The 25,022-nt window shown below is 42.8% G+C and overlaps 2 protein-coding genes across 2 annotated transcripts in view; both read right to left on the bottom strand.

Annotated features, from left to right (window-relative positions):
• Positions 1–25,022, bottom strand: part of LOC142697472 (oocyte zinc finger protein XlCOF29-like) — a 288,092-nt gene that overhangs the window by 241,335 nt on the left and 21,735 nt on the right. The window lies entirely within an intron of this gene.
• The window catches only part of LOC142671627 (uncharacterized), a 31,974-nt gene continuing 10,269 nt past the window's right edge, over positions 3,318–25,022 (bottom strand). Inside the window, exon 5 of the mRNA XM_075847160.1 lies at positions 3,318–4,500. Coding sequence (XP_075703275.1) covers positions 4,256–4,500 — 245 coding nt within the window. The 3' untranslated portion in view covers positions 3,318–4,255. The remainder of the gene's footprint in view (positions 4,501–25,022) is intronic.

The following is a 25,022-nucleotide window of genomic DNA, read 5'->3' as shown; positions in this document are numbered from 1 at the left end:
TACACTACCTAGGTAGTGTAATGTATTCTAGCAGCGATCAGAGCTGCAGGTCAAAAAAAGAAAGTGTAAAAAGTAAAAGAAAAGTTAATAAAAATGTTTTATAAAAGTGTAAAAATAAAAGGTTTTGTTTTCCTATAATAAGTCATTTATTATAGGGAAAAAATGAAAACGTTAAAAAAAAGTACACATATTTGGTATCGCCGCGGTCGTAACGACCCAATCTATGAAACTATAATGTTAATTTTTCCGCACGGTGAACGCCGCAAACAAAATAAACGTAAAACTGTCAGCATCGCTATTTTTTGGTCACCACCCCTCCCAAGATATAGAATAAAAAGTGATCAAAAAGTCGCATTTACCCCAAAATGGTACCAATAAAAACTACAACCCGTCCCGCACAAAACAATACCTCCCACAGCTTTTTTGACGAAAAAATAAAAAAGTTACGGCTCAGAATAGCGTGTCTCAGAAAATAAATAATTTTATAGAAACTTAATTTTATTGTGCAAACGCTGCAAAACGTAAAAAAAACTATACACATATGGTATCGGCATAATCGTACCGACCGGCAAAATAAATGAAAACGTAATTTATTGCGCACAGTAAACGCTGCAATAAATAAAGATTTTAAAGCGCCAAAATCGCTGTTTTTTGGTCACCCTAGCTCTAAAAAAGATCCTGAGGGGCCAAAATGCTCACTATACCACCAAAAAAATTCCTTGAGGGGTGTAGATTCCAAAATGGGGTCACTTTTGGCGGGTTTCCACTGTTTTGGTCCCTCCGGGGCGTTGCAAACCCAACATGGCACTGAAAACCAATCCAGCAAAATCTGCGCTCCAAAATCCAAAAGGCGCTCCCTCCCTTCTGAGCCCTGCTGTGGGCCCAAACATCAGTTTACGACCACATATGGGGTATTGCCGTAATCGGGAGAAATTGCTTTACAAATTTTGGGGTGCTTTTTCTCCTTTATTCCTTGTAAAAATGAAAAAATTCTATGTTTCCACAGAAAAATAGGTGATTTTCATCTTCACAGACTAATTCCACTAAATTCTGCAAAAAAACTGTGGGGTCAATATGCTAACTATACCCCTAGAAAAATGCCTTGAGGGGTGTAGTTTCCAAAATGGGGTCACTTTGGGGGGGGGGGGTTCGGCTGTTTAGGTACCACAAGACCTCCTCAAACCTGACATGGTGCCTAAAATATATTCCTAAAAAAAGGAGGCCCCAAAATCCACTAGCTGCTCCTTTGCTTCTGAGGCCTGTGTTTCAGTCCATTAGGACACTAGGGCCACATGTTGGATATTTCTAAAATCTGCAGAATCTGGGCAATAAATATTGAGTTGCGTTTCCCTGGTAAAACCTTCTGTGTTACAGATTTTTTTTTATTACAAATGAATTTCGGCAAAAAAAATGAAATTTGTAAATTTCACCTCTACTTTGCCTTAATTCCTGTGAAACGCCTAAAGGGTTAAAATATTTTCTGAATGTGGTTTTAAAATTCCTTGAGGGGTACAGTTTTCAAAATGGGGTGATTTATGGGGACTTTCTAATATATAAGGCCCTCAAAGCCACTTCAGAACTGAACTGATCCATGTAAAAATGGCCTATTGAAATTTTATTGAAAATATGAGAAATTGCTGCTAAAGTTCTAAGCCTCGTAACGTCCTAGAAAAATAAAAGTACGTGAAAAAAAATGATGCAAACATAAAGTAGACATATGGGGGATGTTAACTAGTAACTATTTTGTGTGGTATTACTATCTGTTTCACAAGCAAATACATTTAAATTTAGAAAAATGCTAATTTTTGCAAATTTTTGCTAAAATGTGAAGTTTTTCACAAATAAATATTGAATTTATCGACCAAATTTTTTCACTAACATAAAGTACAATATGTCACGAGAAAACAATCTCAGAATCGCTTGGATAGGTAAAAGCATTCCGGAGTTATTACCACATAAAGTGACACATGTCAGATTTGAAAAAATAGGCTGTGTCCACAAGGCCAAAACAGGCTGTGTCCTAAAGGGGTTAAAAAACCGGGAGGCTTACTGGATTTACCACAGTTTGACCCCGATGGTCTAAACGAAAACCATTGAAAATACTAATGATAACTAGAAATCATTATTATATATTTTCTCCAGTCATATTTCTATAAAGGGAACGGATACCCCTCACTAGAATGCCCGATAAGATCAGACAAGATAGGTTCCACTGTACAGAAAGTTTTTCTTTAGAACCATATAGAAAATAAACTAAATTACAACTCTCATTACACTAAGGAAATCTAAACCATTCATGTGTGTGTAATTTCCCCAATGAAGAACAGTAAAAAAAACTAAACATAGTGTTTCTTTTGTACAGATTCTACTATATAACGAATTAGTGGAATATTTTAGATAAAGAATGCTCAAACCACGATGCATATAACATCTGCATTTATATTTCACAAAAATGTATTTTCTTTTTTCTCTCATTGATATATACACAATTTTGGATTTCCGTCTAAGGGAATGTTCACACGGCTTATTTACGGACGTAATTCGGGCGTTTTACGCCTCGAATTATGTCCAAAAATGCGCCTCGATAGCGTTGACAAACATCTGCCCATTGAAAGCAATGGGCTGACGTTTGTCTGTTCACACGAGGCGTATATTTACGCGTCGCTGTCAAAAGACGGCGTGTAAATAGACGCCCGCGCCAAAGTGTCATGTGACTTCTTCAGACGTAAATGGAGCCGTTTTCCATGGACTCCATGGAAAACCAGCTCCAGTTACGTCCGTAATGGACGCGGCGTTCAAGCGCCTGCACATGCCTTTACGGCTGAAATGACGGGGCTGTTTTCTCCTGAAAACAGCCCCGTAATTTCGGCCGTTATGGACGCTGTCGTGTGAACATACCCTAATTCTCCCTCAAACTAACATTTTGAGGGATCGACACAATATATCTAAATAATTTCATGGAATATATCACCTACGAAAATGAATCCATATTACCAGTAGGTATGCACCCCTACTCAGTTGTTCTTTCATTTTTTCATCGCAATTCAACTGAATTGTGGAAGAATATATTTCCATATGAGTATATATTTCTGCTGGACGAATGCAACGGAACATATTTGCACTACAAGTTTTGAATATAAGCTTCTACGAGAAATGAGCATACAAAAATGCATGAATCCATTTTAATAAATATAGTAGTACTGATATAAAGAAACCTTTATAGTACACACCGTATGATAAACAGGTCTGCATCATTTATTTAATTTTATTTTTATTATATATATATATATATTATTTTTTTTGTTTTTAACCTTCTGTCCAAATATTAATGCTGTCCTTGAACATGTGGAATAGCTTTTATTCATGTGCAAAGACATTTGATAAAATTATACATTTTAAATCATATGGATGGGATGTATGAGGGATCAGCACGAAACTGACACAAGTTCATTTTTAAATAATAAAAGTACGGAATACAGTACTAACAACTTGTCAAGTGTACCCACTATAACAAGCATTGTTTTATTACTTTTTATCAATTTTCGAATAATCATTATCCAAATAGAAATTTGCATGACAATCAAATACAGTACAACATAATAACTCTAGGATAAACCATACTCCAAGAGATCAAACAAATGTATACTGTTAACTGTCAAAATTGTGGATGACATATACTGTTCATGCAAACTGTGTAAGTTTTGAATGTATCAAGCCATATGGGGGTTTCAATCCTGCAATAGGCTTTGTAATTATAAATGTGTAAAACCAACTGCTCTGCACCGGGTTTTTCCCGGTTCTTTCATTCCATAAATAAGCACCTTGCACGTGCAAACACTGTTACAGACCTGACGAAGGGACCGGTCTTATCCAGAAATGCGTTGTCGTTCCAATAAAAGAGTACCTTGAACAACCAAACCAGAGAATTCGTTCTTCATCTTCGGAGCCTGGCGCCGATACCCGATATGACATTGCTATTTTTCTGCTCATCATTCTTCTATAAGTCATAATTTAAGACCCCATGCACACAACCGTAAAATCGCCCGTAATTACGAGCCGTAATTACGGTCCCATTCATTTCTCTGGCCGACGGACACCTTCCCGTATGTCTACGGGAAGGTGTCTGTGCCGTAGAAACCTGACAAAAAAAAAATAGGACATGTCCTATTTTTTTATTTTACGGACTGTGCTCCTATACTTTATAATGGGAGTACGGCCAGCTGTCCACGGCCGGCCATTCCCGTAATTACTGGTCTTAATTATAGGCATGGTCGTGTGCATGAAGCCTTACAACTTTCCAAACGAATATTAAGGAGATCACAAGGGCAGTGACAGAGCAGTTGATGCCTCTTATTAGAGACAGTGGACAATGCTGTAACACAGTTATTAAAAACAGTGGGAGAGGACACTCGGAAGCATACGGACCAGATGGATCAATTTGAAGATAGATTTTCTGCAATGGAGGATGAAATGGCAGAGCTTCATGGCTCGGTTTCGGAACTGAAAAAAGAGAATGGAACATTGAGATATAAACTCTCAGATTTAGAAAATCATTCTAGCAGGAACAATATATGAATATTTGGCATTTCAGAATCCTATTCTGAGAGGAGTGATCTCGAAAGAAAATCATGAATGACTGGAATTACCGGGGGAAATAAAAGTAGAATGAGCCCACAGGCTGGGTGTAAAACCAAGGGAAGAGGAGAATACAAGACCAAGATTTTGGACTATATTGATAAGAACGAGTCGGTGAGGGTTTGCAGAAAACAAAATGAATTACGGCTGGACAACAATAAAATTCTTATATTTTTTGATCATTCGGCAGAGGTGAGCAGTAAAAGAGGATTGTTCTCAACAAGTTGTGCAAAACTAAAACAAAACAAGATACAGTTCGCTTTAATGAACCCAGCAATCTTAAGAATATTTCAAGAAGATGGGACAGTTAAAACCTTTGAAGATCCAGTAAAAGAAGCAAAATGGATTGAAGAAAAGTGTACATCAATGTAAAGATCTTCAAAGAATCATAGTAGGAAGGAAGGAAGGAAGAAGAATGGAAGAAAAGAGAAAACTGCATGAGCATTCTTAACCCCTTCCCTCTATGGGTACTTTTGACCTTCCTGACAGAGCCTCATTTTTCAAATCTGACATGTTTCACTTTATGTGGTAATAACTCCGCAATGCTTTTACATATCCAAGCGATTCTGAGTTTGTTTTCTCGTGACACATTGGACTTTATGTTACTGGCAAAATCTGCCCGATACATTCAGTATTTAATTGTGAAAAACACCACAATTTAGCAAAAAATTGCAAAAATTAGCATTTTTCTCAATTTAAATGTATCTGCTTGTAAGACAGGCAGTTATACCACACAAAAATTTTGCTAATTAACATCCCCCATATGTCTACTTTAGTTTAGCAGCGTTTTTTGAACATCATTTTATTTTTCTAGGACGTTACAAGGCTTAGAACTTTAGCAGCAATTTCTCACATTTTCAAGAAAATTTCAAAATGCTATTTTTACAGGTGCCATTTCAGTTGTGAAGTGGATTTGAGGTCCTTAGATATTAGAAATGCCAATAAGTCACCCCATTTTAAAAACTGCACCCCTCAAAGTATTCAAAACAGCATTTAGAAAGTTTCTTAACCCTTTAGACATTGCGCAGGAATTAAAGCAAAGTAGAGGTGATATTTACAAATTTCATTTTTTTTTGCAGAAATTCATTTTTAATCCCTTTTTTTTTTGTAACACAGAAGGCTTTACCAGAGAAACGCAGCTGAATATTTGTTGCCCAGGTTCTGCAGATTTAGGAAATATCCCACATGTGGCCCTGGTGTGCTTATGGACTGAAGCACCGGCCTCAGAAGTAAAGAAGCACCTAGTGGATTTTGGGGCCTCCTTTTTATTAGAATATATTTTAGGCACCATGTCAAATTTGCAGGGCTCTTGCGGTGCCAAAACAGTGGAAACCCCCACAAGCGGCACTATTTTGGAAACTACACCCCTTGAGGAAATGATCTAGGGGTATTGTGAGTATTTTGACCCCACTGGTTATTTTCAGAAATTTTTGGAAGTAGGCAGTGAAAATGAAAATCTACATTTTTTCAAAGAAAATGTAGGTTTAGCTTATTTTTTCTCATTTCTACGAGGACTAAAGGAGAAAAATCTCCACCAAATTTGTAAAGCAATTTCTCCAGAGTAAAACAATACCCCACATGTGGTCATAAACGGCTGTTTGGACACACAGCAGGGCTCAGAAGGGAAAGAGCGCCATTTGGCTTTTGGAGCTCAAATTTAGCAGGAATAGTTTGCAGAGGCCATGTCGCATTTGCAAAACCCCTGAGGGGCCAAAACAGTGGAAACCCCCCACAAGCGACCCCATTTTGGAAACTACACCCCTTGAGGAAATTATCTAGGGGTATAGTGAGCCTTTTGACCCAACAGATTTTTTGCAGAAACAATTGGAAGTAGGCAGTGTACATGAAAATCTACATTTTTTCAAAGAAAATGTAGGTTTAGCTTATTTTTTCTCATTTCTACGAGGACTAAAGGAGAAAAATCTCCACCAAATTTGTAAAGCAATTTCTCCCGAGTAAAACAATACCCCACATGTGGTCATAAACGGCTGTTTGGACACACAGCAGGGCTCAGAAGGGAAAGAGCGCCATTTGGCTTTTGGAGCTCAAATTTAGCAGGAATAGTTTGCAGAGGCCATGTCGCATTTGCAAAACCCCTGAGGGGCCAAAACAGTGGAAACCCCCCACAAGCGACCCCATTTTGGAAACTACACCCCTTGAGGAAATTATCTAGGGGTATAGTGAGCATTTTGACCCCACAGTTTTTTTGCAGACATTTCTGGAATTAGGCAGTGAAAATGAAAATCTACATTTTTTCAAAGAAAATGTAGGTTTAGCTAATTTTTTCTCATTTCCACGAGGACTAAAGGAGAAAAAGCTCCACAACATTTGTAAAGCAATTTCTCCCGAGTAAAACAATACCCCACATATGGTCATAAACAGCTGTTTGGACACACTGCAGGGCTCAGAAGCGCCATTTGACTAGGATTTAGCTGGATATGTGTGTGGACGCAATGTTGCTTTTGGCATAATAAAGGGGTTAATGAATCATGAAATTACTAATTTATGGATGTATGGTACTCTTTGAAGCAATCCTTGATACACAGGCCTGGTTTTTCGGGCCAGGTTTCACAGTGGTAAATAGTGTCTTTTCTTATTCCCCTTTTGGAACACACTCTGCACCTTTTTTGTGTCCTTCTCTTCTTCGAAATTTGGGGCACTTCATTGGGGAAATGTTGCCCTGGTACAATGCGTGGAGTATCGCTACCAGCAGATGTGCTTGGGCTCTCCCCTGCCTCGTTCCCAAATAGAAGTGCCTTGATCACCACCTCTTGGAAGTTAAGGAATGTCCCTGTCCGGCCTGCACATCGGGATAGTACGTAAGCATTATACATTGCCATCTGTACAATGTGCACGGCCAGCTTTTTGTACCATGTCTTTGTTTTCCGTAGGGCACTATAAGGCTTCAGTACTTGATCAGAGAGCTCAACCCCGCCCATGTACATATTGTAGCCCAGGATGCAATTTGGCTTCTGGGTCACTGTGGTGGTACCTCGTTCAGGGACAGGGGTGCTGCCGCTGCCATCAATTGTGGTCAATATAAGGACATCCCTCTTGTCCTTATATTTGACGAACAGCATGTTCTCGCTGCATAGTTGCCTGCTCTCACCCCTTCTGAGGCTTTGGCTAAGCAGTGTTTTAGGGAGGCCTATCTGATTTTTGCGCACAGTACCGCATGCTACAGTACTTCTGGCAGAAAGGCACTTAAATAGTGGGATGCTGGTATAGAAGTTATCGACGTAAAGGTCATAACCCTTGTCCAGCAATGGGTGCATCAAATCCCACACTATTTTCCCCACTAACTCCCAGGACGGGGGGGCATTCTGGGGGTTCAATAATAGAGTCCTTCCCTTTGTAAACCCTAAACCTGTGTGTATACCCAGATGTATTCTCACGCATTTTGTACAATTTAATTCCATACCTTGCCCTCTTATTGGGCCGGTATTAAGCCTCCCCTTAAAATGAACAAGGGACTCGTCTATGGAAATATATTTATCGGGGGTGTGCACTTGTGAAAATTTTGTGGAGAAATGATCAATGAGTGGCCTGATTTTAAAAAGACGGTCAAATGTGGGGTCGTTCTGGGGCGGGCACTGTGCATTATCATTATAATGCAAGAATTTTAAAATGGGTTCAAAGCGAGTCCGGGTCATGGCCATGCGGTAAATTGGGGTGTTGTACAAAATATCCGCACTCCAGTATTACCTAACCTCTGGCTTCCTCACTAGTCCCATATGCAGCACAAGGCCCCAAAATGTCATCATCACCGCTGCATCTACTGGGGTCCACCTAACAAATGATGAAGTGGGGTTTTGGGTTAAAAATTGTTGGGCGTACAGATTAGTCTGGGCCACCATTAAATTAACAAACTCCTCAGAGAAAAAGACCTTGAAAAAGTCCATTTCTGTGAGGCCTTCAGTCTCAAACTGAATTCCTGAGCTGCCTATAAAATCAGGAAATTGAGGCTCATAATTTTCAGGGAGTGGAGTCCACACGGAATCAATCATTGGGGTTGGCTCAGCTGCTCTCCTGGGTCGCCTTTGGGGGGGTTCCTCATCACTGGAGGAGGAAACTAAAAGGAGTGGGGCATATTCCTCCTCTCCCTCGCTGGCCGACTCAGTGTCAGAGGCAATGATGGCGTATGCCTCCTCGACTGAATACATCCTTCTGGACGATTGAGACATTTTGATTTATTACAGGGGGTTGTGTGGTGTTTTTACATGTGTAATCAACTTTTATTTTTACACAGGGGGGTGTGTGCATGTGTGTTGTTTTTACACGTGTATAGTGAACAGAAATTAGAAGATAAGAAAGAAGAGAAGAAAAGGAAAAAAAAAAAAGAATAGAATTTACTGTACGATCGTCAGTTAGAAAAAAACAACTGAACGTCCGTCAGTAACTGACGCTATCTATTACTAAAAAAAACCTGTAGTCTATCTAACGTGCTACAGTAAAACTAGGTTCTAAAAATTTACTGGACGAACGTCAGTAAAAAAACAACTGAACGTCCGTCAGTAACTGACGCTATCTATTACTAAAAAAAACCTGTAGTCTAACTAACTTGCTACGCACACTATGGAAAGCTGCGGGTGAAAAAAAAGACCTAAAAAGACCTGCGTAAAAAAATTACCACAGATGCTGATAACTAATCAGCAGTCTGTAGCCGCAGGGTGCACACAGATAGATGGTGCAAATTTATAATTGGAAAAAAATGACAAAAACAAAAAATTCCTGGACCAAAAGTTGAGCACAAATGCCGATCAGTGATGGCGGTCACTGATCAGCGCTCAGCGGTCACAGGACCCACACAGGTAATTGGTGTGGGTGAAAAAAAGGCACAAAGAAAGAACCTGCGGGAAAAAAAAAAAAACACGGATGCTGATCAGTGATGGCGGTCACTAACCAGCACTTCGTGGCCGCAGGGCGCACTCAGGGAGATAGTGCAAATTAAAAAAAAAATAAATCCTGCGCCAAAAATTGAGCACAGATGCTGATCAGTGATGGCGGTCACTGATCAGCGCTCAGTGGGCACAGGACTCGGACAGGGAGGGGGTGGATTGGGACAGGGACAGGCCCAAGGGCAGGGACAGGCCCAAGGACAGAGACAGGGCCAAAAAAAATCTGTCTGATCACAAAAAAATAAAAAAATAAAGGTGATCAGACAGAAGCAGCAAAAGGGCTTTCTTATTTTATACACAGTAGTGCAGGACGCACTACAAATTCCAGAAAATCCGCAGCAGACACTCTCTCAACCGCTCTGCACGCTGCCTCAAACTGGAATGGCGGCGTGCAGAGCAGTGTCGATGTTCACAACACTGCCTGGTGCACTGATTGGTCGGTCGATACAGACCGACCAATCAGATCGCTCCTAGAGGTGGCATCACTGCCACCTCCCTAGGTGACGTTGGTGGCGATGGGTGTTGTCTTAGACACTGTCTAACTGTCTCCAGGGCGCAGTTTTAACAAAAATCCCTGCTATTGGCCGGTCAGAATTGACTGGCCAATAGCAGCGATCGCCGATGCGGGGGGGCCAAAACGGCACCCTGGGCGAGTAGTAGAGATGGCCTGCTGTCATGGACAGCAGCCATCTTTACTTTGTCACGGTGCAATTAGCACGGATGACCGTTTCCCGTTGCGCGGTATATATACGGCGGATGTCGGGAAGGGGTTAAAGAATCTTCCTATAAATATGTTATCTTACTATATCTCTGTCTATAAACACAGCTTGTTATTGGAGCGGGAGGTTGGCTTTGTGGTGCGGGGAAAGAGGATAGAAACCTCATTGGGAGAAAGGCGGGAGTAGCAATTTTGATAAGTGAACGCTTTGATGGAAATTTAATAAAAAGCGATAATGACACAGAGGGTAGATGGGTGAGGGCGTTAATGAAAGTAGGGAATTTATTCTTCACTACTTACAGTGATTATTCGCCGAATAAAACATAGAAATTATTTTTTGGGAAGTTAACTATATCTAATGATAAATCACTAAATAATATAGTAGGGGGGATTTAAACCCCTTAATGACCGCCAATTAGCCTTTTCTCGGCTGTCATTAATGGGCTTTATTCTACAGCGCCGCTATTCCACGGCGCTGTAGAATAAAGTAAACAGAGCAGGGAGCCGTCAAATCTCCCTGCTCTCAGCTGCCAGAGGCAGCTGAGGGCTGGGGGCGTCCCTGCTCTGCCGGGTGAGATCGATATTAGTAGCGATCTCACCCGTTTAACCCTTCAGATGCGGTTTACAATAGCGTGCACCGCATCTGAATGGTTTTAGAGAGAGGGAGGGAGTTCCCTCTCTCCCCCACCGACACCCGGTGATACGATCGCCGAGTGTCTGTGTCTCCAATGGCAGCCGGGGGTCTAATAAAGGCCCCCAGGTCTGCCTGGAGTGAATGCCTGCTAGATCATGCCGCAGGCATGACCTAGCAGATGCCTGTCCGTTTTAAACGGACAGGCAGTAATACACTGCAATACAAAAGTATTGCAGTGTATTATAATAGCGATCAGAGGATAGTGAAGTCCCCTAGTGGGACTAGTATAAAAGTAAAAAAAGTTGAATAAAGTTAATTTTAAAAAAAAGTGAAAAAAAAAAATGAAAAACCCACTTATCCCCCTTACAAAATGCTTTACTATTAAAAAAAACTACAATAAAGCAAAAAAGTTACACATATTTGGTATCGCCGCGTCCGTAACGACCCCGACTATAAAGCTGTTACATTATTTAACCCGCACTGTGAACGCCGTAAAAAAATAAAATAAAAAACAATGGAAAAATTGCTGTTTTCTGTTAATCCTGACTTTAAAAAAATGTGATAAAAAGTGATCAAAAAGTCGCATCTACTCTCAAATGGTACCAATAAAAACTGCAAGTCGTCCCGCAAAAAACAAGACCTTATACAGCTATGCCGACGCAAAAATAAAAAAAGTTATAGCTCTTCGAATGTGACAATGGAAAAATGTAAAAAATGGCTTGGACATTAGGGCCCAGAATGCAAGCAGGGGGAAGGGGTTAATGATGTCATGGTGATCAATGAGGATAGACATCCTATAGGTGGATATGATAAGAGGGAAACAGCACTGTTAAAAATTAGATCACACTTCACTGAAGAATACTTGGAGAATCCAACATCTAGTGGATCGGGAATACTCGGGAACACAACATATTTTCAAGGTTAGATTATATATTTGTTACCAAATCTTTTCTAGCCAGGCTTAGGTCAGCACACATCTATGCTATTACATTATCAGATCACAGTAGGGGTTTTCATAGAAGCCATAAGACTGTCTGGAACAAGTGGCGGTTTTCTGCAGCGGCATTAAGCAATAAAACTTTATTAGGTCAATGACTAGTTGGATAGAGGAATTTTACCAGAATAATGGGCAACGTTGGGATGATCCAATTCTTTACTGGGAGACCCTCAAAGCATTATTAACCCCTTCCCGCAATTTCACATAACTGTACGTGATGGGATGCGGTCTGTTGCTGCATTCCCACGTACAGTTACGTCATCGCTTTAAACTTCTGCCGCATAGGGATGTGCGGCTGGAGTTTAAAAGAGACGGCTGTCCGAGACAGCCTAGCAACTGTGGATGCCGGCCGGGGGCCAATCACAGTAATCCTCGGCTGGCAATCGCTGTGATTGGTCCATCAGTGCAGATGGACCAATCACAGCTTAGTATGACATTTGGAACGATTTAAACTCCCGCCGCACATCCTGGTGCAGTGGGAGTTTAGAAAAGACAGCTGTCCAAGATAGCCTAGTAACTGAGGATGCCGGCCGAGGACCAATCACATCAGTACTCAGCTGGCGATCGCCGTGATTGATCCATCTGTGCAGATGGACCAATCATAGTTTATTATGACAGTTGGAGGGGGGAGTTTAGTGTAGTCTCCGTCTCTGACCGCTTCACTTCTGTCAGGGAAGCGATCAGAGAAGGAGCCATTGCTACTGAACATATAATTTATAATACAGTATAAATTCAGTATAAATTAACCCATGGATCACCCAGCAGCCATTCTACTGTGCCCTATACACCTGTCCTGTACTCTATACAGGTGTCCTATGTCCTATATCGGTGTCCTGTGCCCTATATAGGTGTCCATCACCAGCCACCTGCGTCACAGTATCCTTGGTGCCCCATCATAATACTAGCAGCCTGGTGTGCCGCATCCAGCCTCGTGTGCCAACGTTTCACTGCCCAGCGCAAAAACGAAAAAAAATCAATCCCGTTATTACCCCATCACCACCCTCCTGTTCCGTATACCAGCGTTTTGTGCCTAATTGGCACCTATAGCAGCCTACGGTGCCTCATCCAGCTTCTTGTGCCTCATCCAGCCCTCTGTGCACCAAGACGCCTGTTACTGTCCAGCGTATAAAGTAAAAAAAAATAAGTTAAAAAAATTATCGCCGTCATTGCCTAGCTATCCTCCTGTGTCTGATTGGCACCAATCAGCCTCATCAGCACTCTGTGCCACCAGTATCATCTGTGATCCCTGAATATCACTGCTCAGTGACGTGTGAAAAGTGGGTGTAAAATAAATTCACCCCTTCATTGTCGCATCGATACCCTCCTGTATTCTGCACCTAATTGTGACAAATCTGTGGCACATACCAAACCCCCTTTACCTTAACGCCATCCACCTGAGTTTGTCACCTGTTACCAGGGAGTTTTTGTAGATAGATGAAATAAATACATTGGTTTTAGGGAATTAGTTAATGTTCTATACAGGGGCATAGCTAAAGGCTCATGGGCCCTGGTGCAAAAGTTCTTCTTTGGCCCCCCAAATTTCTTCTCATGGTCAACGGTCCGCAGCTTTCATGGGTCTCCTAAGTGACTCAATGATGCAACACTAGCAGCCACGGGCGTCACTAGGGTCTTAAAATATCAGGGACAATATATATATATATATATATATATATATATATATAGACAGCATATCTATAGAACTACGACCATATAGATATTGATAGGATTAGATACATTGGCTAAGCAGGCAGTATCACACATGATAGGCTTAGATACAGGGCCCATTCGCTGACATTGCGGCTCTAGCGCTGGACCCCGGAAACGTAAGTCTAAGAATTGTTTTGCTTTTTTATGTGTTACAAATTATTTTTGGGTTTGTGTTTTTTTACAGGTTCGGATGTTGGACTGTTTTGATGGTGCCGTTTTTTTATTCCCAATAAAATGGTTAATGAGGGTTCTGTGTTTTTTTTTTATTTCAATAAAATATTTTTTCTGTATATTTGGATTTTTTTTAAACTTTATTACTACCGCCTTTGTAATTGTCGCCCCCACACAACCCTCATTAACCATGTTATTCAAGATAAAAAAAGCTGTCGTACGAGCATTGCTTCCCCTTCATTCCGGTCACTTGTTCACTCTGTGAATCGCCGACACACCGCGATTGGATAAGAGATAGAGAAGATAGAGAGAGAGATAATAGAGAGAGAGAGATAATAGAGAGAGAGAGATAATAGAGAGAGAGAGAGAGAGAGAGAGAGATAATAGAGAGAGAGAGATAATAGAGAGATGAGAGAGAGAGATAATAGAGAGAGAGAGAGAGAGATAATAGAGAGATAATAGAGAGAGAGAGAGAGAGAGAGAGAGAGAGATACATTGGATGGATAGATATACTTTGTCTGTTATGCTAAACAGTCAGCCCTGAAGTGTGACTGCTCAGCATGACAGACATACACAGTGAAGGGGTTAATAGCTGCATTACAAGCAGTTACTTACATACATCGGGTGTGGGGTCAGAGAGCAGCAGGAGTCAGAATTCCTGGGAGGAGACAGCACACACACAGGCCACGAGGAAGAGGGAAACAGCTAGAAGCGAGCTTATTGGCACAGTGGGCGGGCAAGGGTCTTCCCCCTCCGTGCAATGACTATTTCACCGCTGAGCTGCCACCAATGCTTTAAAATACATTGCTGGGTTTCTTTTGTACCCCAGCAGGGACCCAGCAATGCAGAGGAATCATTGTAGCACTACTGTGCTGAGGGGGGCCTGCGGGCCCCCCCTAGCTGGAGGCCCGGTCGCAGTTGCGACCGCTGCGACCCCTATAGCTACGCCCCTGGTTCTATAAATAAAAAAATAAAAATAAATGCTTTACGTTTATTTTAAAACCTGTGAAACTTGTTACTAACTTCTCAGTGACATGGAAAATTTACTTTAGGCTTAGGGAATTCAAAAAATTGAAAACACAAAAAAAAGTTTTACATCAAGGTTACTGAAGAAAAGAAAAAAATTGTCTAAAGTGGCTGTATACAGCTGAAGAGGCATGTGCCATGCTCTTTGAGGAATCTGATTCTGGTAGTGGGGATGAGGTGACATTTTAAGTGTCTTCTTCATCTAGTGACTCATCTACTGGTAAACCGCCACATAGGCGTCCAAGGGTAAGCGTCATTAGTGCACAATCGCAGCCCAGTACAGCTGACTCCACATGGATCCCCGCAGATAATTTTGTGCCCCAGGTGCCTGAATTTACTGCGACTCCAGGCATCAATGTAGATACTGCAGGTTTCAGTGAAATTAAGTTTTTCCAACTGTTCTTCACTGATGACCTTGTAAATTTGATGGTGGCACAAACAAACATCTATGCAGAGCAATTTATTGCCCGCTGCCACGGTTTATGGACCCATTAGGCCGTACTGCCATAGCGGGGAGGCAGCTGGCCAAACAACAGGGAACCCCAGCAATATAAAGTCCCACACAAGGGTACCTGGATAGTCCAGACAGTCGCCACAGCTCTGGCACTGATGGAGATGGGTGCAGCAGGTAACGCCAGACGTGGCGGATGACACAGATGCCGCAGGTTGCGCCAGACGTGGCGAATCCCTCTGGACGTGGCAGATGACACAGGACGTGGCGGATGAAACAGATGCAGTAGACACGACTACTACTAGTAGGCACAGGAGCAAGAACACAGCACGGGATACAGGAACAGGTAACAGGGCACGGGTAATAACTGGAACGGGAAACACTAAGGGACCATTTGCAAGACAGACTTGGGAATTACTAACAATGCTCAGGCAAGGATCAGACGGGCTGGGGCCCTCTTATAGTCCAGGAAATCATGTGTGGTGTTGATGATGATGATTTCCTACATGTGCGTGCTGGCCCTTTAAGAGCGGGTATGAGGGTGCACGCACACCCTACGGGGCACAGCGGACCGGAGCGGAAGTGAGCGCTGGTGTCTTCTGGGAAGGAGATGGGGACTAGCGCTCACAGATCCATGGCTGAGGGCGTCAGGAGGTGAGTGGACCTGACGGCCCGCGGCCTGGACGCTACAGTATCCCCCCTCTTACGCCCCCTCTTCTTGGGACCAGAGCGACAGAGGAACTTCTTAACGAGAGCAGGGGCATCGAAGTTCTCCCGTCTACTAATCGAACAAGAGTCCTCCCCGGAGGGATGTCTCTAACCTGCAAAGGATTGCCAGTGATAAAGCAGGACGGGTTTATGATAGTTTGAAGAGACTCCACCGTGTCATCCGTCTCAAATGACCTGGAAAGGGCATTGGCCCTCACATTCTTGTCAGCGGGATAGTAGTGGAGCACAAATTGGAAATGAGTGAAGAACAGCGACCACCTGGCTTGACGGGGATTTAATTGTTGAGCGGACTGAAGGTAGGTGAGGTTCTTGTGGTCGGTGTAGATCAGGATGGGGTGAGCTGCGCCCTCCAGCAGATGTCTCCACTAATCCAGAGCTAATTTGATGGCCAGTAGCTCCCGATCCCCAATAGAGTAATTGCGCTCTGCAAAAGAAAAAAGTCTCAAGTAGTAACCACATACTACTGCCTTTCCTTTGGAGCTCCTCTGGAACAGAAGTGCACCTGTACCAACAGAAGAGACGTCCACCTCCAAAGAAAACTGTCGAGATATGTCAGGATGATGGAGGATCGAGGCTGAAGTGAAGGCTTTCTTGAGACTAATAAATACGGACTCTGCCTCTGGGGTCCACACCTTGGCGTTCACACCCTTCTTGGTAAGGGTGGAAATAGGAGATGTCAGTGATGAGAAGTTTGGGATAAACTGCCAGTAGAAATTGGCGAATCCCAGGAAACGCTGTATGGACCTCAGACCTTGAGGATGTGGCCACTCCAGGTTAGCTCTCCCTTTCTCAGGATCCATCTTGAGACCTTGATCAGAGATGATAGAGCCAAGGAAGGACAGAGAACTCCCCTCAAAGATGCACTTCTACAGCTTGGAATATAACCTATTCTCCCTTAATCGTAGTAGGACTTGATGGACATGCCTCCGATGAGTCGTCGATCTGGGGAGAAAATCAAAATAGCATCTATATAAACAAAAACATAGATATAGAGGAGATCTCGGAATATATCATTAACAAATTCCTGAAACACTGCAGGAGCGTTACACAGTCCGAAGGGCATTACCAGGTATTCGTAGTGCCCGTCACGGGTGTTAAATGCCGTCTTCCATTTGTGACCCTGGCGAATCCGGTTTAGGTTATAAGCCCCCCGCAGGTTTAGCTTAGAAAATGTTTTGGCTCCTCGTATGCGATCATACAGCTCGGATATAAGTGGCAACGGGTATTTGTTCTTGACCGTGATCTGGTTGAGACCACTGTAGTCAATGCAGGGTCGAAGGGATCCGTCCTTTTTAACAAAGAAGAACCCAGCCCCGACCAGGGAGGAAGACTTTCGCATGAAACCCCTCTCCAAATTCTCCTTGATATAGGCCGACATGGATAGAGACTCTGGCAAGGAGAGAGGCTATACTCGGCCACGGGGGAGAGAGGCATTTGGAACCAGTTCAATGGGGCAGTCATAAGTCCGATGTGGAGGCAGTGTCTCAGCTTCCCTTTTGCTGAAGACATCTGCAAACTGAGCAATGACTGAGGTAGAGGAGACTGGACAGAATGGATCTGCAACAGACAACGACCAAGGTACTTGGAGCCCCATTGGAGAACATCTCCAGAATTCCAGTCCAGGACTGGGGCATGTAGTCAAAGCCAAGGCAGGCTCAGCAGAATAGGATTGATGGCCTTGGGCTAAACAAGGAAAGAAATTAGTTCAGACTGAAGGACTCCAACCTGGAGCTTCAACAGCTTGGTTTTAGAAACGATGGGATCAGGCAGAGGCAGTCCATTAACTGAGGCAACAGCCAAGGATGTCTCTAGGGGAACTGTGGGCAACTGAAGATTATCCACCAGCTCTTTCTGGATGAAGATTGCAGCAGACCCAGAGTCAAGATAGGCAGAAACCCGACGCGTCCTCTCGCCAGATACTATGGTCACAGGAATAGTCAGCTTGGAACAGAATGCTTTTTTAGGTACCGTAACACCTAGGGTTGTCTCTCCAACCAATCCTAGGCAATGGGGTTTCTCTGGTCTCTGGGGCCAGAGACGCACACAATATGGCCTCCGAGGCCGCAATACAGACAATGTCCAGAAGTGCGTCTGCGTTGTTTCTCCTGGATAGACAATTTGACACGGTTCATCTGCATAGTATCTTCTGGTGGGACGACTGAGGATTGCTGGAAAGTAGAATCCAGCCTAGGACGTTCTCTCTCCCGGAGAACCTCTTGGGAACACTCCCAAATCCCCATGTCAACCCGGCTGACAAGTAGGATAAGATCGTCCAGGGTAGATGGCAGATCGTGAGCATCCAGTTCGTCCTTAATCCCCGAAGACAGTCCCTGCCAAAATGTGGCCACCAAAGCCTCGTTGTTCCAGGTTAACAAAGCAGCCTGGATACGGAACTGAATAGCATACTCACCCACGCAGAGGTCTCCCTGGTGTAGGGTCAGCAGGGATGCAGCAGCTCAATAAACTATCCCAGGTTCCTCAAAGATCGAACGGAAGGTCTGTAAGAAGCACTGCAAGTCAAGGGTCTCTGGTCCCTGATGTTCCCACAGAGGATTAGCCCATGCCAGGGCTTTGCCAGTAAGGAAAGAGATGATGAAGGCGATCCTGACGTCATCCAAAGAGAAGGACCTGGCTTGTAGTCTGAAGTGGATCTAGCACTCATTCAAAAATCCCCTGCAGGTCCTTGGGTCTCCGTCATAGCGTGGAGGTAGCGGCAAGAAGCACAGGGGATCGGTACTGGTACAGACAGGAAGTGTAGCAGGAGGAACAGCAGGAATGGGTGGTTTGAGCAATCAGCCGATGGGCAATGGCGTTCACCGACAGGAGGAGTTTGTCTTGCCGTGACTGGAGGTCTTGCATCTCGGCCAGCATGGCTTGTGTCGTCAAGGTCTCAGGTTGACCAGTGGGGTCCATGTCCTCAACGTACTGTCACGGTTTGTGGGTTTGTGGACCCACTAGACTGTACCGGGCAGGCAGCTAGCCAAACAACAGGGAACCCCAGAAATACAAAGTCCCGCTGTAATGTCAGGATAAAGAGACAGACAGGTGAGCCCTAATCTACCCGCCACTCAGTCCCTGCCTATTTGCACAGCCCGTCCTAGGAGACGGTGTACAACTGGGCGACGGTCCCTACGCTGAATATGTGCACGACAGACAAGACAGGGTACACAGAAGCAAGGGAAATGGGGCAGTTGTCCACGGAAACACCGCGAGCAACAGAGAAGTGGACGAGCCGAGTCAAACCAGGAGTGTAAGCGATAACAAATGCAGAGCAGGAGAATAGTCAGTCAAGCCAGGGTCAATAAAAAAAGCAGAGGTCAATGGTAACAGCAGAAACAGCAGAGCCAGGAAACAGGAGAATCACAGGCAAAGGACAAGCAGCAAATGAAGGTATAAGTAGATCAAGGGTGGGAGCTAGAACCGTCTGGCCAGGCTGCGATAGGCTGTCCCACTCCTCAGCCTACCAGCCTGAGTGGTAGCAGATCGAGTGACTCTAGCAGACCTATGGAAAACAGCGGACCGGAGAGGAAGTGAGCGCTGGCGTCTCCTGGCTGCGAGCATCAGGAGTGGCCCCTGACGGCCCGTGGCGATGGACGCTACACCTGGAATCCAAATAGTTTTTATGCCAGGCCCAAAAAATGGACCCCTCCGGAAATCCGCAAGTTTCCGGGCCCTTTATTGAGTATGGGCATTATAAAAAATATATATACACTACCGTTCAAAAGTTTAGGGTCACTTAGAAATTTCCTTATTTTTGCAAGAAAAGCACTGTTTTTTTACAATGAAGATAACATTAAATTAATCAGAAATACACTCTATACATTGTTAATGTGCTAAATGACGATCATAGCTGCAAACGTCTTGTTTTTAATGCAATATCTACATAGGTGTATAGAGGCCCATTTCCAGCAGCCATCACTTCAGTGTTCTAATGGTACATTGTGTTTGCAAACTGTGTTAGAAGGCTAATGGATGATTAGAAAACACTTGAAAACCCTTGTGCAATTATGTTAGCACCGCTGTAAACAGTTTTGCTGTTTAGAGGAGCTATAAAACTGACCTTCCTTTGAGCTAGTTGAGAATCTGGAGCATTACATTTGTGGGTTCGATTAAACTCTCAAAATGGCTAGAAAAAGAGAGCTTTCATGTGAAACTCGACAGTCTATTCTTGTTCTTAGAAATGAAGGCTATTCCATGCCAGAAATTGCCAAGAAACTGAAGATTTCCTACAACGGTGTGTACTACTCCCTTCACAGGACAGCACAAACAGGCTCTAACCAGAGTAGAAAGAGAAGTGGGAGGCCCCGCTGCACAACTGGGCAACAAGACAAGTACATTAGAGTCTCTAGTTTGAGAAATAGATGCCTCACAGGTCCTCAACTGGCAGCTTCATTAAATAGTACCCGCAAAACGCCAGTGTCAACGTCTACAGTGAAGAGGCGACTCCGGGATGCTGGCCTTCAGGGCAGAGTGGCAAAGAAAAAGCCATATCTGAGACTGGCTAATAAAAGGAAAAGATTAATATGGGCAAAAGCACACAGACATCGGACAGAGGAAGATTGGAAAAAAGTGTTATGGACAGATGAATCGAAGTTTGAGGTGTTTGGATCACACAGAAGAACATTTGTGAGACGCAGAACAACTGAAAAGATGCTGGAAGAGTACCTGACGCCATCTGTCAAGCATGGTGGAGGTAATTTGATGGTCTGGGGTTGCTTTGGTGCTGGTAAAGTGGGAGATTTGGTCAAGGTAAAAGGGATTTTGAATAAGGAAGGCTATCACTCCATTTTGCAACGCCATGCCATACCCTGTGGACAGCGCTTGATTGGAGCCAATTTCATCCTACAACAGGACAATGACCCAAAGCACACCTAAAAATTATGCAAGAACTATTTAGGGACGAAGCAGGCAGCTGGTATTCTATCTGTAATGGAGTGGCCAATGCAGTCACCAGATCTCAACCCCATAGAGCAGTTGTGGGAGCAGCTTGACCGTATGGTACGCAAGAAGTGCTCATCAAGCCAATCCAACTTGTGGGAGGGGCTTCTGGAAGCATGGGGTGAAATTTCTCCCGATTACCTCAGCAAATTAACAGCTAGAATGTCAAAGGTCTGCAATGCTGGAATTGCTGCAAATGGAGCATTCTTTGACGAAAGCAAAGTTTGAAGGAGAAAATTATTATTTGAAATAAAAATCAATATTTCTAACCTTGTCAATGTCTTGACTATATTTTCTAGTCATTTTGCAACTCATTTGATAAATATAAGTGTGAGTTTTCATGGAAAACACAAAAATGTCTGGGTGACCCCAAACTTTTGAACGGTAGTGTATATATATTATTTTTATGTTTTTTCCCCTCAAATAGTTCATTTTCAGGACATATTTATCATACACAGTGCATGAAACTGGTGAAGTACGCCTTAAAAGGTATTACTATTGTATGCCTTAGTATAGAAATATGCCGCACACTCTTTATTGGGGGACAGACAGAAGGAAGAGTGAAGTGGATTTAATGTTTTTATAACTTTTTGTTGGAAAGGAGAGAATTCTACTTTTCTAGATTGAGAAATATATGTCCCTAACAGTTTCTACACCCTATGACTATGTTGTGCTAACAAAGCAGCTGTCCTGCAATCGTGTCAGTCCGAAGACATTATGTATATCAACCCGCTCTGATATATAGTAAGTTAGAGTGGGAAAAATAAACTACGTTGGAGGAAAAATATAAAAATGGCAATTTATCCAAAAAAAGGAGGAAGGATGTATTCAGCTATGTGGAAAACTCGAGCATGTTCACAGGTTGGAAGAGCACTTGTAGGGCTTACTTTATTATTCAAAGTGACTGGTCACACAACGTCTCTTTAGCTCCATCAATCCCTATATAAGGGACGAATGTGCCAAGCAACACGGTACACCATAATAGGCTCCTGCCCGGCAAGGTAGGAACTGAAATGTGCGAAAAACAACTAATCACCTGCAGAATATATAAAGGGGCAGTGTCCAACACCGTCTAGAGGAACAGTGAAGAACCACTACTCCCCAAATGAACGTCGGTAGTTCTAGAAGCATTGTCGGGTGTAAAAGGTTCACCAAAAACCGGAACAAAACTGTAATAAAGCCCATAGTGTATTGATAAGGAACAGCTCGCTTATTAGAAATCCTCAGAAAAAAAAAAGAAAAATGATGCCGTATCCCCAGTCAGCAACAGCTATTTATGGCAGGACTTAGTCATAACAGAAAAGGAAAAAAAAAAAAGCTTTCAGGGCACAATTTAATTAATCTTGAATGAATTTCAGGCCGTATTCCACTTTCTATAACTTTGGATTAGATACCAAAATGACTCAATCTAGAAAAGTAGACTTCCCTCCCTCCCAAAAGTAATAAAAAAAGAAACCCTAAAAGAATCCTAAATTTTGGCCTCTCCTAAAACGTACAACGGAGCTGCTTCAATAAAAAAAAAAAAGTGTACAGAAAAATAAAATCTTAAATAAATCCTGCATTTTAACTTATAATTCACAAGAAAAAAAAAATAATTTGTAATGTGTGATAGTATGATAAATTAAAAAACAGGGACTTATGCATAGACCAGGGTTTGAAGGACAAGCGGAACAATAATATTGTGATTCACTTCGCTGTCCTCGTTTGCTGCAGACCCGACACCGTTTGTTGGGGTATTATTGGTTCAGTGGTGAAGGGATGGGGGGAGTAAAAAAAATTTTTCAACAAGTCGGCGTACATCCTCTGACTCATGGACTACTCTCTGGTCTGCAGATTGGTCTGAAATTCAAAGAATCTGTAGCCCTGCCCGCTGATTTTTTTGTAAAGGACAAATGCATTGTGCCTCATTACCTGGATGAGGTATATTGCCACTTTCTTATACCATGTTCCGGTTTTCCTTTTAACCAGGTAAGGTTGTAACATCTGGTCGCACAAATCTACCCCACCCATGAATTTGTTATAGCCGATGACACACACAGGCTTTTGTCTATCTGCAGAGGCCCCACATTCTCTAACAGTTTCTGTTGCACTTGAATGGACAGTGCTGACCATGTAGACATCCTTGCGGTCACAAAATTTTAAAGCCAGCATCTTCTCAATTTGGTAGTTTTTGATTTACAAGTTGACGTGGGAAACCTTTGCGATTACTGCGCATTGTGCCACAGGCTCCGGTGTTGGCACTATGAAGGGCGCTAAACAATGGCACACTGGTATAAAAGCTGTCAGTGTATATATGATACCCCTTGTGTAGGAAAGGGCCCATTAAATACCACACGATCTTACCAGTGGTACCAATAGTAGGAGGGCACCCTGGTGGATTCAATTCACTGTCTTTACCCTCGTAGATCTTAAATGCACACATGTAGCCAGTAGTGCTTTCACATAACTTATAGATCTTTACCCCGTACTTTGCGCTTTTTGAGGGTATGAATTGGCGGAATGAGACACGACCTTTGAAATTCATTAGAAATTCATCCACTGCTAAATTTTGTTCAGGGGTATATGCTCCTAAAAAAGGAAGAATTAAGAAAATTTGTGACTGCTTCTGTCGCTGGAAGGGGGTGCCTGTAGGTTGTCACTAAAGTGGAGAAATCGCATAAGTATTTCATACCTGCTGCGTGATATAATACCAGAAAAAAATGGGGGTGGCATGTATAGGGATTGATGCCCAATTATTTTATAATTCCCATGTTAAGGGTGAGGCCCAGAATTTTTTTTATTTCCATTTCATTTGTGGGATTCCACAACCTGGCATAAAGTGATGAAGGCTTGTTTGCAATGTACTGCCTGGCATGCACATTTGTTTCCTGCACAAAATGTTCCAAACCTTGGTCCGTAATAAAAACGTTAAAATTATTTAGTGGTGAAAAGTTACTGACATTGGGATTTATGCCAGGAGTAGCAATAAAGTCATTTATGGTGGGAGAAAATAAACTTGAAGGTTCCCACACCAAATCGATTTGGTGGGGTTGTGCAATTTAGGGGGCTGCACTTTGAACAGATGTTGTAGCAACTGCGCCGTCTCCCATATCAACGGTACTGGGTCTCATTTCAATAGAATCCCTTGAAGCGACACTTTCGCTGTCGCTTTCAAGTAAATGGTCAACTTCAGATGCTGAACATAGCATCTGATAGGCTTCCTCAACGCTGTATCTTCTGGCAGCCATAATGATTATACAGTCTATACCGCAAATAATAAATGGAACAAGTGGTTTAAATTTTTTTTTATCAACCAAGAACACTAAAGGAATTAAACTTTATTTTTTAATCAAACCTAAACCCTACGCCTAACACAAGCAATAAACCCAACCCCAGACCAGCACCCTACGCCATCTAACAGCGTACCCTTAACTGAAAATAGTTTACAGTACGATTCTTAGTATATACAATAAATATACATGTATATACTATATACTATAAAATACTGAAAAAAAATTGGTTTTTTTTGTAACAGTGTGTGAGAGACAAGTGAATTTGTGATGGGAAACTAACACACTTGTATCTGTTTCTCTCCACAGCTAGAACGGAGTGAGGAGAAACAGATACATATTTTTTCTTATATTTTACTGTACTGATCACTATGAATGGATCTCATAGTGAACGCAAAAGATCAGGAACCAATACTATTGGCTCCTGATCACTGCTCTAAGAACAGAGCTGGTAGCAACAGCTCGTTCTTAGAGCAGGAGCGGTCATTTAGACACTCCCCATCGACTCTGTATACAGTAACAGCGTGTGACCGCTGTGATCGGCTGTCACAGCGGTCACAATGTTACGAGGAAATCGGCCGGTCCTGATGGCTGATACTTACAGTCGGTTTTTAGTGCAGACATTATCAGGGTGCCGCTAAACCCCCTCTACTACAGCAACGTCGCTGTAGACGGAGTACCTGCACTGCCTGCCGTAAGAAGACGGTGGGCGGTCGTTAAGGGGTTAAAGGAGACCGACCAGAAGACATGTGCCAGAAGAGCTATTTAGTGTACAGTAGATTATAGCGGAGATCTGATTGCTTGATATTGCAGCCTATGTTTACACTATGAAAATATTCTGAAGACAAC

This window comes from Rhinoderma darwinii, chromosome 1 (genome assembly GCF_050947455.1).
Source record: "Rhinoderma darwinii isolate aRhiDar2 chromosome 1, aRhiDar2.hap1, whole genome shotgun sequence".
Taxonomy (NCBI): Eukaryota; Metazoa; Chordata; class Amphibia; order Anura; family Rhinodermatidae; genus Rhinoderma; species Rhinoderma darwinii.
The sequence above is the reverse complement of the archived record's forward strand: the minus strand, read 5'-3'. Positions and strand labels throughout refer to the sequence as shown.